The sequence below is a fragment of the Epinephelus lanceolatus genome, chromosome 2, assembly GCF_041903045.1.
Source record: "Epinephelus lanceolatus isolate andai-2023 chromosome 2, ASM4190304v1, whole genome shotgun sequence".
Classification (NCBI taxonomy): domain Eukaryota; kingdom Metazoa; phylum Chordata; class Actinopteri; order Perciformes; family Serranidae; genus Epinephelus; species Epinephelus lanceolatus.
Window position 1 is genome coordinate 24434030 of NC_135735.1, and position 15685 is coordinate 24449714.

Sequence of the window (15685 nt, forward strand, 5' to 3'; positions counted from 1 at the left end):
AAATTGTGACAATGTGCCGTTTTTGTTTCTACATACAACAGTTAATTGAATATCTCTGAGTTTCGAACTGTTAGTCGGACAAAACAACAAGCAAAATATAAGACATCACAGTGGGCTTTGAGAAATCATTTCATAGACTATCAAGACAGTGATTGGCAGATTGTGAAATAATGAAAATGACTGTTAGTTGCAACCCTGTTCCCTTCAATTCAGTACAGTTTAATGTGTCTCTACACGGATAATTGTATACGACAGCTCATCACCAGGGTCAACAAACTCACACCTCAAAAGATAAGCTGCTGATAGCAAAGCAAAAACAAACACGACTATATGTGGAAAGGCGTAGATTTGGGGGGAGATGCAGGGGACACATCCAATTCAATGAACATGTAGACACACACCCAATAAAAACTTATAAGACTTTTGACAGAATTATAAACATTTAGCCCATAAACTGATGCGAAAAATGCCAAAATTCATTCATTTTTCGTAACCACTTATCTTGGGGCTGGAGCCTATCCCAGCTGACATTGGGCGAGAGGCGGGCTACACCCTGGACAGGTCACCAGACTATCGCAGCGCTGTCACATAGAGGCAGACAACCATTCACGCTCACATTCACACTTAAGGGCAACTAAGAGTTACCTCTTAACCTGGCCTGCATGTCATTGGACTGTGGGAGGAAGCCGGAGTACCCAGGGAAAACCCACCCGAGCAACCCACCCACCCTTCCTTCGAACCAGGAACCCTCTTGCTGTAAAGCGACAATGCTAACCACTGCATCACCATGCTGCTATGCCCATATTAGTGCGTGAAAAATCACCGGAATGAAGGAAATTAAATGTTTTATGCTCAAAAGATTCTGGCCAAATCCCACTGTTTCATGAAAGGCCCAAAAGCATGTTAACATAAGCACAGCCATGTTACTGTACTGTACTGTAATTAATTGCTGAAAGTACTTGACTAAAGTTTTTTTGCATTCTAAAGTAAGAGCTCTCCTGGAGATGGTCACTGGTGCAGTAACATTCAGAGGGTGCAGCAAACAGCCCTCATAGTGGGCGTGTGTGAACCTGCTCAGTCCAACTTCCCAATAAATTCTCCTCGGCTGACTGTGCTTAATACAACAAAGAGCTCAAAGTGCTGTTGCCACGTTGCTTTGTCCTGGTAACAGGCCACTTAACTTCATCGCACAGTCAGAGAAGTGGAATTTTTCTTTCTCATCCGCGAGTATGACACTGACACCGGAGGAGACATTTTCTCTGACTCCACAGTGAGTCAGCTGCAGTAAATGTTTCACTCTCACGTGCAATAACGCTCTGTGGTGAGGGAGCTCATGTTGGTCTTATAGTGCACTAAAACTAAGTGCATGTGGTTGAGTGAAGAGTGCACCAGGACCCTTTAAGTATGCAAGTCACAGCGCTGAGCTACAGAATGCAAGGGGCAGAATATACAATTTCTGCACTTGTCTCACAACGTGATATAGGAGGAAGATGTATTTTTAGAGATGTCGTAAGCGCACTAATGACTCTCTGGCTCTGCCCGAAGCTCTCTGACTGTTGACGCCGTTGGCCACTTACAGGCTCGGATTATGGCTCTCTATGTGCAGCAAATGCATTCAGAGTAATTATCAGGGAAATCCAGACAATATGGCTCGTACTTAAAGTGACAGGTCATTTTGTTGGAACAGTTTTTACTGTTGCAAATGTGTACCAATATGACATCAACAGTCGCTTCCAGCATGAGCCCCAACAGCTTCTGCTGTCAACAGCGGCGCTGCTCCCAAACCCATAAAACGACATGCCTGGAGACTTACTGTATTTATTAGTCTTAACATGACTACAAATACTCAAAACAGCCAGTAATGATGCTGGCTGACTGTGCATGAGCTCATAAGAGAAGGAAAGCAAAAAAAGTAAAAATGTTTGATATGCATGACTTTTTTTCTTTTTTTTTTCACTAACTACAGAATGACTGTCCTAGTTTTAAAACTGGCATAAAAAGACAATGAGCCACAGCTTGTTTCTAAAGGATGACTCCAACATTATGGGAGATGAGTAGGTTGATGTCACTCTGATGTCTTTACAGTAAACTGTAGCTACAGTCATCAGCCGTAGTACTTAAAGTGACAGGTAGTTTGGTAGATTTGGGTTGATTTTCGGTCTGGTGTACGAGCTTAAATCACTATGATTTTATATAAACCAGCATGTCATTATGACATGTTCTGGCTAATTAAAGAGTACCCAACATCAGCAACCTGTGCCGACAGCATCAGGGCGCTACATCCAACTAGTGCTGCACTGGTAAAAAGCAATATGACAACGTGATTAACAAAATATTATGTTTATAAATTGACAAACGGAGCCACTAGTGTCTGACAGGACGTGAGCTGAGCACCGCCAGCAACATGAAGGAGATTAAATTTCAGTAGAGGGGGACGTGTGCAGCATGTTGTGTTTGTTTGTTTGTTGGCGGAGTTAGTCTCTGAAGAAAACTAAGACTGTGCCAATATGGCAACATTTTGGATTTTAAGCTGATGAAAGATGACGTCCTAAGTGGCTGCGAGCAGACGCCCTGTTTTTTATTCCTGTTGCTCAGTTTGAAAGCGCCACAGTGGACAAGGAACAGGTGATGGAAGAACTAAAATGAATAATTACTTGTACAGAACCTCCTTATTTCAGTACAAAAACCAAAATAAGGCTACATCTGGCCAGAGGAAGACCATCAGAAAGCTCAACGTTCTTGGTAAATGACTATTGGTGATAGCAACTAGGGATGCACCAATCCGATATCTGGATCGAATATCGACCCCGATATCATCAAAATAGATGGATCGGGTATCGGAAAATGCAACCTATACCTGAGGTGATCCTTTCCCTTTAAATCTAATACGACGCAAGCTACGTCATACGTCATGGAGCGAAGGAGAGAATCTGCTGTGTGGAGGTATTTCACACTTTTTCCAACTGCTGTTGCACAATTGTTTATTTTTGTTAAAAATACACAGTTCACCATTGCATTAATCTGTTTCATCTTGTTTCATTTTATCTTAGGAAAGAACTGTGTCGTCATCAATGCCTCATGCCTCTAGTCTTTTCTCTTCTACATGTAAAGGTATATAGTTTTTTAGGTCAACCATGGTATCGGGGCGGTATCTGGTATCGGCTGATACTCAAAGCCACAGCATCGGGATCGGTATCAAAACTGAAAAAGCTGGATCGGTGCATCTCTAATAGCAACCTTTAGGCTACTTGCTGTTGGCTGTATTGTGTGTCATGTTCAGTAAATATCAGTGTTTTTTGTTTAGAAAGTATAAACATAGGAAGACAACAAACAAGTAGGCGACTCAACTTTCTCTTTTGAGTGGTTACGTCTCCAGACTGATCTCGAGTGCACAGTTGGTAGGTAGGCCTGTGAGTGCATTTATAATAGACTCAATGTGGACAGAGAGCTCCGATGTTACACGATGCAATGTGACAGTCGGACACTCATTTGCTGTTAGGACACGGTGTTATTATTATCTGATCTGGAGCAACTGTTGATTCAAGTTCGACACCTTGCATTAAAATTTGGTGTACAGGTCCGGTCCAGTCTGGCCCCTAATATCTAACTGGTTTGAGCATTTACACATCTGGCCCAAGTAGCCTAGATCAACATTAAGAATGGAAATGGGATTAATCAATTAGCCTGGCTCTCTCCAAAGGTGAGATATCCACCTACCAGCACCTCTGAACCGTCCTAATTAACACATTATATCTTGTTCATTTAATCTGTACAAACCAAGGTGTAAAAAGCCAAGCTGTGGTTTTACAGGTTACGTGCAAGACTGTTCCTGGCCGTGTGCAGTGACTTCCGAGATACCATGTGTTAATTAGCGAGCTTTAGAGGTGCTGCAGGCTGACTTTTTTTATGAGTAATCTCTTTTTATAATTGTCTTTACTGTTAGATGAAGGCTTTGTAAAGTGAAAAAAAAAATCACTGTAGAAATGTTCCCAGGCCACGCCGATGTTTTTTAAGCACAAATCTAGCATGAAATGATCTTTTCTGTCAGAGTAATAGAAATAGTTGAAACATGCACTCTGGTGGTAAGTCACCTGAACAGAGCTCCGCCCTGCAGATGCCTAAGGGTGCCAAGCTGAAATGGAGACCTGCCTCCAGGAGGAATGTTTACCCGAGCTTAGCACAGACAGAGCCGTTATTGCTCAAAGCAGCATGAGTAGATTTTCTGTCTGCATTTCACTTCTGCACCAGCTCTGTGCCATTTCAGATTGGGACCTGCCCAAAATGAGCCCCCCTGTGATGACAAGAATAGCTCTTTTAAAGACACAGAGGGGAGAGAAATTAACTGTGTGTGATCAAGTGTAAAGTAACTGTACACCGGGAGCAGAGGAAGGAATTTGAGAGAAGGGATTCCAGACATTCCTAAAAGCAAGGAACAAGTTAATGTGGAAGGAGCAAATTTTCATACATATTCCCAATTAACTTAGGTAGAATGAGAGGCAACCAAAGGATGAATGTATGCACAGATCAGAAAATCAGCCATGGAATCTGAACAATACACTGTGCTGCACCTGTATTTTAATGTTGGATTTTTCTATTGCTGGCACTTCATTGGATTCGGGCTCTAACTAAGGATGCATAATGTTGTGTCACACTACATTTTCAGGTGGAGCGCTGTCCAAAATATGAGGCGCTTCATGTTGTCTACTTTTCTGAATAATATGCAGCTGGGTTCTGCAATACCAACATTTAAATTACCATTAATAAAAAAAGGCATGAGCATGACTTTAACAGTGTGAATGAATGATGCATGAGTCTGTAAATCAGGAGAGCAATGCTGTATACTTTAAATTGCACTCAATAGCAAGACTTTATCTAATCTATATCCATTTATGGTAGAGTTATTGTAATATATAATTAAATTGAAGCTCAGATGTAAGTATTTAGATATTATGTAGTGTCATTCTTCTATATGTTGCCTCACTGTAGCTACTGATCCTTTTCATGGAGACATGCAGCTTTTCTTACACTCCTTTGTCCTCTATCACACCCTCCAAATAACCTGATCTTTAACAGACAAAAGAAGTTCCTGCTCTATTGATTTCCAAAAAACAGACAATGCAAACACACCTTGTTGTGAATTCGCACTGGAAGTGAAGCTATTCGCCCATTAAAACTTTACTCTGATGGAGCCCCAGCTGGTGTAGGTGCAGGTAAAGTCGTGCAGGGAGCACGGTAAGTCAAAATGATGGAGGTTTTACCTTGTATGTGCTGGTTGACCACATTCTCCAGCCGATCGAGCCTCTCCATGATCCGGAGAGTGTCCCCTCTTTTGTCACCCTCTAACTTTCTCTCCGGTAAAGGCATGGGAACTTTGATGTAAATGTTGGCGATGTAATTAGTAACCCATCCGACATAGAGCAGGCAAACAATGTTGGTCATGCCGCTCAGTATCACGCATGTGGACACCAAAGTTTTGGTTCTCCTGGTGCAAGCCATGCCGACATCCCCTCCATACAGCCTGCAGTATCCCGTCAAACCGGAGGACAGGGCGACAGCCGCCCGCAAAAAACCTGGAATAATGAAGTTATTTCCAGCGGCTGTGCTGCGACGCGATGTCCAAGGCGCGCGGCTTTTACTTCAAAAGTGGCGTGCGGGTTTTGTGGAGCTGTGAAACACGGGTTAATGTCAAATATCTACAGGTGAAGGTCCCCCCTCGCGCTTCATTGCGAACCTCCTTCGGCTCCAGTTGCATGTGAGGATCAAGGAAACAGGAGAGACACCGAGCATCCTGCTGCAGCCAATGGGAGGGATGGTGAGGACTGACAGCCTCCGTGCTGCACGCGTCCCCGCTGCGCACTGATTCACTGTGAAAGTGGATCTGACCGGACTATTTCCATAGGCCGGGACACAAAGTGGTATAACCTATTTCTGTCCAAACAGCGACATATTTGCACCACACCGACCTTAAACTGCTCATTTTAATGTGTGATGTCCTTTCCTCGAGCAGTGAGACAAATCCAGCTGAAATCTCTGATGGGAGTTGTTGGGTCTGTCTTTCACAGTGTCACACACGAGTAGATCACACTTTTGAGATCTTTCCAGGAGTACATGTCTGGTTGCAATACTGGATCAAGCCACGAGATAGAGACAACGGGGCCTCCAGGAGAAATCAAGGTGTGGCGGGGTCATGATATAGGTCTGGCTTTGGTCCAGCTCACTGTGAGGAGGATGCAGGATGCAGAGAGGAGGCTGCACTCATCTCACACACTGCTGTAATCAGACCAGTGCAGGGAAAGATACTAATTACAGCAGAGCTGCTCAAAGGGCAAACACTGCAGATAAACTGAGCATGAAGACCCGCAGCACTTTAACTAAGTGAGACAAATTTTCTACCAAACAGCAAATCAAATGTTGATCAGGAATAGTTTTGAGGCAAGTAGGCCTCTCTGTAGCCCCCTGTTTTGTGGCACGAGGTGATTACTGGATGTTAAATGGTGGAATTTTTCTGTTTGGAGGTGATTTGCATATTTTATGCAGCCATTGTGAGGAAGGTTTTACTCATGTTCACTCTCAAAATACCATGCACTGATTCACAGGCCTGGATTTCATGGGGGCAATGGGGACACATTCCCCTCAATATTTATAACATGTGCATTTGTTTTCCATAATAAAACATGAGAGTAGCAAAGGACTTTTATTTTTGACAGAATTAAAGACATACACATCATAAATTCATGTGGAAACTGCACACATTGGTGCATCAACATTAACCAGAATGCAGGAAATGAAGTGTTTGACACTCATTTTCTGGCAGAAGACCCCCAAACCCCTGTTTCATATGTGTCCATTTCAATGTTGGAACAAAACCCACACCCTTGCACTGATTTTATATCTGCAGGAGTGCACTGTAATATGTTTGTGGCAGCCGAGCGTCTGCATTTTGTGTGTCTGACAGCTGCTCCTTATCTTTCTTTTCTGTATCTGAGGCCGGTTAACTTATTTTTTGCACGCCGTTCTGTGTCTCTTAAAGAACATCAAATAATCTTATTCATTTATTGCATTTGTCTGTAGCTGCAGTCCCTTAACTCCCTTTAAATGCCCATTAAAAAACAACAGGACTCAGTACTGAAAGAGTGTCCAGGCTTTCACTACACTTTCACCAAAAATTCTCGATCGTATTATGACAGTGTTTTCCAGTATCATCTTTGCCAGATGATTATTTGCTAATAACAGCCTTTGTCATCCAATCTGGCAGACAGCTACAGCACAGCAGGCTGCCAAAGTGAAAGTATCATTTTCGATGATGGAAGAAATTAATGTTACATCAATACGTTTTATTAATGGAGTAAAAAGCACTATTATGACACTTGGTTTCCCATATTTCTTCCTGGATGACTGCGGCATGTTTGTGAAGTGTGACAGGGAAGGAAAACAACACAAACACTGACAAACTTCTTTGTTTGCAATCACTGAGCAAAATACAACTGAATCATCGTCTCTGTGGCTGACTGTCATACACCTTGATTATAGACACAGAACAAAATCAATCAGCTGGGAATAAGCTGCCATTTACAAAAAATACCTCTAATTTAAACCTGATTATTTGAAACTCTAGTTCACATCTATGGCTTCACATTAAAAACATGCACCGGCATCAATAATTGGCTCTAATTAATTTTGTCAGGCAAAGAGCACCAGTGTTCATTCACCCTTTCCACCATATATCCAGATCTAATGACAGACCACCTCCTCTGTCCTGTCTGCTCAGCAGCAGCCATTTATGGCTGTGAGATGATCAATGCAGGAGCCTGCTGCCCATTCATCTCAGCTAAGAGACCTGCCAGAGTGCAAAAAGGTATTTTCTTTAGTTTGCAATATGAAGGGTTTTTCTATTTGCTAGTTACATTGATGTGATGAAAAAGTGTTCTCTCGCCTTTTTTTGCTCGTTTAATTTCATCTTAACCCACAAGATTCTATTGAAAGTCAATAAACTGTGGGGGTTTTGCCCTCCAGTTGCAGCTGATGGTACAAAGTGAAGCTCCAATATAAAATGTTGTAATGCTGACTGTGGACTTGGATGTGGTTTACAGTTCTGTAAGTCTGCTACAGCTGAAACCACAATTTTGTTGATAATTAATTGTTGATAATCAATTAAATGTTTAAATAGTGTAGGTTATTTTTCTCAAACACTTTATAGTTTGAGCTGGTGTTTCAGTTCTTTTGGACTGTTGGTTGGACATTTTGACGGCGTCAGTCTTTGTTTGACAAATGTTTTCGTGTTTAGTTATTCTGCCACTTATTTTCTTATTCATGCATTAGTCTATAAAATGGCAGAAAATTGTCAGAAATTTCCTTCACTCTTGGTCAGAGCCTAAGATGACAAGTATATTCAGTTTGTAACAATATAAAACAGAGAAAAGCAGCATATACTCATATTTAAGAGCTGGAACCAGAGAGTCATTGGATTTTTTTCTTGAAATTTACTTAAATAATTAAGCGATTATCAAAATATTGGCCACTAATTTCATGTCCACTGACTAATGCGTCAATCAACTAATCGCTTTTCTCTAGAATATTGTGATGAGGACTTTATTGGCGAAGTGATTAAGAAAGAAAATTCAAGCATATCAGTACCATGATACATCAGACATTTAACCAGCCAAATATTCAACCCGACACCAGTTTTCTTTGTGGATCATATTTCCACTTTCAGATCACCTAAAATATACTTTTGAAATGTGAACTGGGGAAAATCTGAGAAACATTTAATTATTTTAATCAAATCTTGTGATAATGCCTTCCACTGACTTCAAATGGCCTGCGTGACGCTTCTCAGACTGCAAACTGTGCACTGTGTAGAGATGAATACAATTAAAGTGGATTGAAATTATAATGAGAAAATTATATCTCGGCTAAGTCACCAGACAGTCACACTGAAGGACCGATTCAAAGATTAGCTTGTTTTCTCTGACAGTGTGGTGATGCATGAGTGTCATTGGTGAGTAGTTTCAGCTCTGGTTTCACTTTGTTCATGTTATTTATGACCCTCGTCTCTGTTTAAAGGGCAGCACTGTAAAACGAAGCCTGTCCTTGCGAGTTGCAATCGCTGGATGTTGTCATGAAGACGACCTCAAAGTCGTGTACACATATAATTGACAAGCTATAAACACCTGCAGGTGTTGGACCTGCAACTTCTATTGATTTCTTTTGAATTGGAGCCAGGCGCGGGGACACTTTGAGGTTGGTATTAGGGACCTGCGATCCTCCCACTGTGTGATCCACCCGGCCAAGCAGCTGTCACATTTAGTCTAAATGAATGCTCTTCTTGTGGGCTGATTAATTACTGTGTGTGAGAGGTTATCCTGTAATCATCACTGTGAGGTCCCTGAGACAAAGACACTAACCACTGTAGGTTCCTCAGCTGTGGAGACAGGGACCATTAATCATCAAACCACGCACTCGACATGTAAGGATTAGTCCTTGACAATGCAGAAAAGATAAGTAAATAATTGTGATAAATTTTACATCAACCTCTCCTGAAGTGATGCCTTTAATTAGCTGCTATAAATTATACAGAGTGTTGTCCACACTGAGGCGGAGGACATACACTGAATCTCCAACAGCTTGAAAGGGTGCTGTTCTGAGGCTGACCCCTTGATTGTCTCACAATCCCCCCATTAAATGGTAGAAATGGTCGACACAAATCCACCGTTCATATGGTGTGGGAGGCTGACCCTTTACTCCGAGCTCTCCGTGGGCGGGGGGCCAACAAGAAAAAGGAAATTTCCCCGGAGACGCAGGATCACTTTCAACTAATTCATGTTTAACTGGCTCACGCTGCCGATTGTTGTACAGCAGCCCGAGGAAAGTCAATTAATTTGAGTTTCAAAAAATCTTTATACCCTTGAAATAAATATAAAGTCACTTTGGTGCCAGGTGTGGAGCTGCTCTCCAGTTTGTTTGTTATTTTAATTGTTATTTAAAGTATTTTATTCTGCAGGATTTTCAAAAAAAAAAAAACAATGTTTAGACTAGTGAAAAAGTAATCTCTTTCAGTTGTCAGTTATGACTCACTTGAAGCAGCAATGTAGTGCTCATTGATGAGGATAGTGTACCATCAGGTAGCAAGGTTACTGAGAAGAAAGTGGATGAGCTCTCGCTTTATATTCTTTTGTTTTTTAACAAACTGAGTGACTCAAGAAGAGCCTTGAATTCTAGGAGAAAAGATAAAAATCCAGGATTTGGCGTACATTAGAATTCACCTGCAGGACTGTATTACACCATGCTGTATAATATATACATGCAGACGTGCATGCATCAATGCACCCATATAATCTACACGTGTACACAGAGACACAAAGGTGTGTGTTTCAATACTGGGGGACACAGATAATGAAATCGGGGGTGTTGGGTGGGAAGATTTTGAGCATCAAACACTTAATTTGCTGCACTGTAGTGTTTTTTTCTGCACTAATCTGAGCCTTCCCTGCATCAATTTCATTCCCTCTGTTACTTTCATGTTTTTACAGAGGGAGAACAAATGCACTTGTTTTAAATTTTGAGATACTGGTACTGCCTCCCTGCTGAAATCTACACCTGTGCAGAGTCATGTATTATACACGTACAGATTTACCCCCCAGAACATTTTACATGCTGCCTTTTAACAACGTCTCTGCAGTTCAAACGTTGGTTTAATGAATGAAAACTACATTCATAATGTCACATGGCAGAAACAGATCAGTATGTGTGTGGAAAAATTGCAAATTTTATTCCTAGAATTTATCATCACACATAAAACATTTACTGAAGAATGAATTGGTGCAGTTCTCTTTATGGAGATTACATCTGTGCTATCAGTCTCCATCTGACTTTTTATCACCTGCACCTTGCTTAAAAACTTGAGTGGCTTCAAGTAATATCACCAGTCATCCCTGCCAACTGCTGGAAGGCAAAAAATCTGATTAAAAGAGTCTTTTTCTGACTCTACCATGAACTGTTTTGAATATTTGTACTTTTAAATAAGCTGACATATTAAGGTGAGTCGCTGCCATGTGGACACCTGGATAGTGAGATGAGAATTGCATTAAGATCAAACTCATTTATTTATAGAGCCTTTCATCACAAGTATGTCTCAGAGGACTTCACAGAGCGAAGGCGAGAAAAAACCTATCTGGATCTGTCCTATCATCATCATTCACATGACAAAGTGAAGTGCTGTAATACATGATGAAACAAGCGAAATGCAAGGCAGCAAACAAAGAACAAGACTCAGAATAGCCTTACACGTCTAATTAATGTACAAGAGGTGGACACAATATGAGAGGTACCTGAAGGATCTAATGCAATCCATTTCAACAAGTCTGCAATAAAAGCCACCGTCATGAATAGTACAGTATTATTTCTGTATATTCTCTATATCTGAGGCTGGGTGAGAGAGAGGAGCTGACTCTGGTAAATTACACCTGCTGGTGTTTGTATTGGACTGAATTATATTCTACAGTGTTCAGTGGAGCTGCTGGGGACAAAATACAATGAATACATTACAATTTCACACATTTGCTGCCCAGTTGCCAGAAGAAAATTTTGGCATTGTACGTCTCTGTAAACCACAGCTTCGTAACATTTGCATGTTTCATACTTATCAACGTTTCCAAAGGGAAGTATTTCTGTGTGTATTGAAGCTGACTTTGTCACTGGGAGGTGGAGCGAATGGATGATGGCGTGACACCAAGACAGCTGCCAAGCTGAAGACCACTGCAGACCACTGTTCAAAACCAATGAACAACATAACTGGTTGTTTATTAGCTGTTGCTAATGAACAACCAGTTTTGTTGTTTGTGTTTCAAGCAGCAGTTCTGTCATCACACAGGGTGGTTTATAGCAACAGTGGCAATTGTGCAGGAATTATGATCTTTTTCTAACCATAACTAGGTAGTCTTTAGTTCTAAACATAACACACTTCAACCACAGCAATGTTGAAATGTGAAGTTTCAACGTATCTGCTGCATAATAATGTTACATATCTGTGATTTGCAGAAAAATACAATGCCAACATTTACTCTGGCAATTGACGCTTTGCTAAGTCCTGCCCCCGAATGCAGACTGGCCGATCATAACATAGCATCAGACCGGCTCAGACCAGGGTCCGACAACAACACAGCTGCGCTCCATTTACTCTAATGCAGTCGTTTCAGATTTCCTTCAATTTAAGGCTGGTTTTGTCGTTGTATATTAATGATACTCCTTACCTGGAGAGGTGATTTCTTCCCTGTTCCAAAACCAAAATCAAACCCTGAAAAGTGTAGGGTTAGCTAGCTAGCTACTGAAGATATAGCCTACTGAATGTATACACATGCTGCTTTTGCATTTTAATGATTGTAACACTGAAAAAAAGACCGACCCTGCTGTACAGGAACCAGTGAAGGGAAGCAGGGAAACTTTGCTGATATTCAACCAGCTGTGTGTCATCGCATTATGCGCAGATGAAAGTTGTTTGACATGTTGCTGTACAGGAACCAGGGAAGGGAAGCAGGGGAACTTGATTTGACTATCCCCCTGGAGATCCCTGCCCGTCTGGCTGTGGAGGTCTAGGTGCTGAAAGTGGTATGGGGGCAAAGCCAAACACCGTTCATCTGCACACACTGCAACACCACACAGCTGCCTACATGTACTTATAAGACACCAAAAATACTGTTGCAACTGTGAAACATTTGTCAGACATGAACATAGTTTATTACATGTAACATCACACTGCAAAGAGCTCTGTCTTCTGCTGTGTTTCCTTCCTGAATCACAGCTTGCAATTCTTGTAATGATTCATCCAGAAAAACTCAGAAATTAAGGACATTTTACAAAAAAAGAGAAGCCCTTAAATCATCCTATAATGAGCAATAAAACATAAAATGGACATCATCATCATCATGGTAATGTACCTGAACGGAAGTGTGCGCACTGAGCTCTTTGACTTTGGCTAAATTCTGCATCACATAAATGTTGCATGACTGTTGTACAAGATTGCGTTAGGCTGCGCAGGTTATTTATGATGTTGTGCCCACATGCTGTCGACCTGACACCATCAACCTTGAACCTCAAGAAAAAACGACTTTGCTTTGTATCAGTCAAAGCTGTTTCCACCTGGTGAAATCTCATTTGAAGTATAGTATCCTTTCTCTTAGAATGTTTTTAATAATCTTGTCTCTCCGTGCATTTTCACATCAGCGCTCTGAGTGTTAATAACATGTTGTGCTCTGCAGGCCGTCTGTGAAGTGCAGCAACTCATCTTTTCAAATAAAATCAACAAAAATGAGAAGCCACAGGTCTGTGGCTTACTGCTTTAATGGACAAAGGAAACAAAACATGTGTGTCTTTAATTTTGGCAACTAGCCTATTAGCAGAGTAAATGAGTTCAGAAAATGGTTGAAATGAAAAGCCAAACCCAGAGGGCTGGATTTAACTCTCTCAGCTGGGGAGAAACAATTCTGCAAGATGAAGGCATTCAAGTGGGGTTTTTTTATGTAGAAAAATGAACTGATTTATCAGAAAGTGACAGCAGGGGGTTTGAGGAAAAGCAGCAGTAAGGTTTGGCAGAATATTTAAGAAGAAATGTAGGTGAACTCACCTGGGATTTTAGAGGAAATTGAGTTTACAAGCTCAGTTTGGTGCCCTGAAAATTAAGTTAGGGGGGGGCTTTCTCTATTTAAGCAGGAAGGTGTCAAGTAAGGCTATCACCATCTGTGCCTAAAGTAGGAGACAATTAAGAAAAGGAAGCCGCAAAACAGCATAACTGCTGTCTTTGTATTTCTTATCACCTTCCAGTATCATTGAACATGCTCACACTGAAGAAGGGAGAAAACAGAGAGAGAAACAAGAAGATGAGATTAAACCAGAAGCAGGGCCGCTAACATGATGGCAGGCCAATGTTGACAAGGATTAGCCTCCAAATACAGTGTAGCTGCAGCTATGCTCCTCCGTAAACATCCCTTTATCTGATGTTTTTATGCAGAAAGTCTCTGTATGTCATATAAACAGTACTGCACATATTAATCATGTGTATATTGCACAGATAATTTAAGATCAATAATTTATGTTCCAATGCAAATATGTCTTGAACTGGGTTCTGTCTTCAGTCAAACAACTGATATTAGCGAAACCATTTTTAAACTGTATTAGTTGTGTTCACCTTCCTTTTGAAAGAGATAAGTCAAAAATGGTTTTCCCCAATTTTCTCTTTCCCTTTCCACCAGTTTCCCTTACTTGAGGAAAGGAATGACAGTGCAAGTTATTTGGCCTGTCGTTTGGGCCCTGGTAATTATTCCTACTTTACCCCGACTATGATGCCCCTATGGCAGGCCCCCAGGAAGTGTCCTGGGCTTTGACGCCAATTTTTCATAGTGGCCACACAGTGGTACTGCAATTTCTGGCATTCGTCACATAATGCCCTGTGGCCCAAAAGGAATTTTTCCCATAGGCATACGTTGGGAAAGAGATGTCTGTAAATCTGTGAATAAATTTTATTGAGCAACACAACCCCTGCAAAATGACTTGTCTCACTATCAGGATTTGATCCATTCGGTCTGATAACATTTGGAAAGCCTAAAAGAGCCGCAAAATCACTTTATCTTCATTCAAGTTAGCAGTGCGCTACCCCAGATGTTAACCATTCAGCCAGTAGAAGTAAGAGGCTCAGCTGCACCTCTGTAAGTCTCAAGTGCGCCGTCAGGGTTTGAATGTGATGTTCTGTTTCCTGTTTTATTTTGAAAGTCTGTTGCTTATCTCCCCATGTCTTGTCAAATTTCCCACCGCACTGATTGTGTCTCATTATCTCCCCTGTCAGGGTGTGTATAAGTCTGTGTCTTCCCTTTATTCTCTGCTAGATTGTCTTGTCCTTCATGTGAGCGTTCTGGTGTTCTTCCTGGTGTGTATTCCTCGTGAGATTTACCTTTTTCATTTTCAGGCCAGTGAGTTTTTTATCTGTTGATTTGGTTACCTCTGCCTGTGCTGACTGCCTTTTGTATACTCACCCTGACTGTATTAAAAACCCTTTCTTTTTTTGTGTCATAGTTGTCAAAAATTTAAATCCCACATTTTTATTCGTGCATAGTAAGCCGAGGTATTTTTTTGCAGCTAGATGCATTTTTGATCACACTGCAGCATTTGAGTCTGGTGGCCTTTTACTTAGTGACTAAAGAGCAGAGCAGAAATGAACTCATCATCACTGACCATTATAATAGTGGAGACTAATGCCCGGCATAAAATCTCTTTTCTTTGCCCTACTTTCTCCATTTTAGCTCCAGATTCTTTTCATCTCTCATGCAGGAATGAAGTGAAATGGCCAACCTCAGCAGAGTAAAGCAGTATCCAGTACTTGACATCATGCATATAGATATATCACACAAAATGAGCAAGCCTCTACAGTAGGTTGAGGCTGTGGGTGAAGATGAGTAAATCCTTTCATGCTCATGGCATTGTCTGGCATCATGAGGGCTTGGATGATTTTTAAGTCAATTAAGACATCTTTTTGCCCACATCCAGTCACCATAGAATTAATATTCTTTGTATATTTGCTTTTCATAGCATAATATACAGAATGGTTTCTTTTTGTCATTACCACAGTAAATGAACAAAGTAAGTCTCTTTATCCCTGAACACTTATTTCTCTTAAAATTGTGTGTGTCCTCTCTCTTTA

General features: G+C 41.1%; 1 protein-coding gene across 1 annotated transcript in view; it reads right to left on the bottom strand.

The window, feature by feature from the left end:
* Window positions 1–5754, bottom strand: part of galnt18b (UDP-N-acetyl-alpha-D-galactosamine:polypeptide N-acetylgalactosaminyltransferase 18b) — a 132101-nt gene extending 126347 nt beyond the window's left edge. The window contains exon 1 of the mRNA XM_033630598.2: window positions 5259–5754. Coding sequence (XP_033486489.1) covers window positions 5259–5496 — 238 coding nt within the window. The 5' untranslated portion in view covers window positions 5497–5754. The remainder of the gene's footprint in view (window positions 1–5258) is intronic.
* Window positions 5755–15685: the final 9931 nt, after the last annotated feature.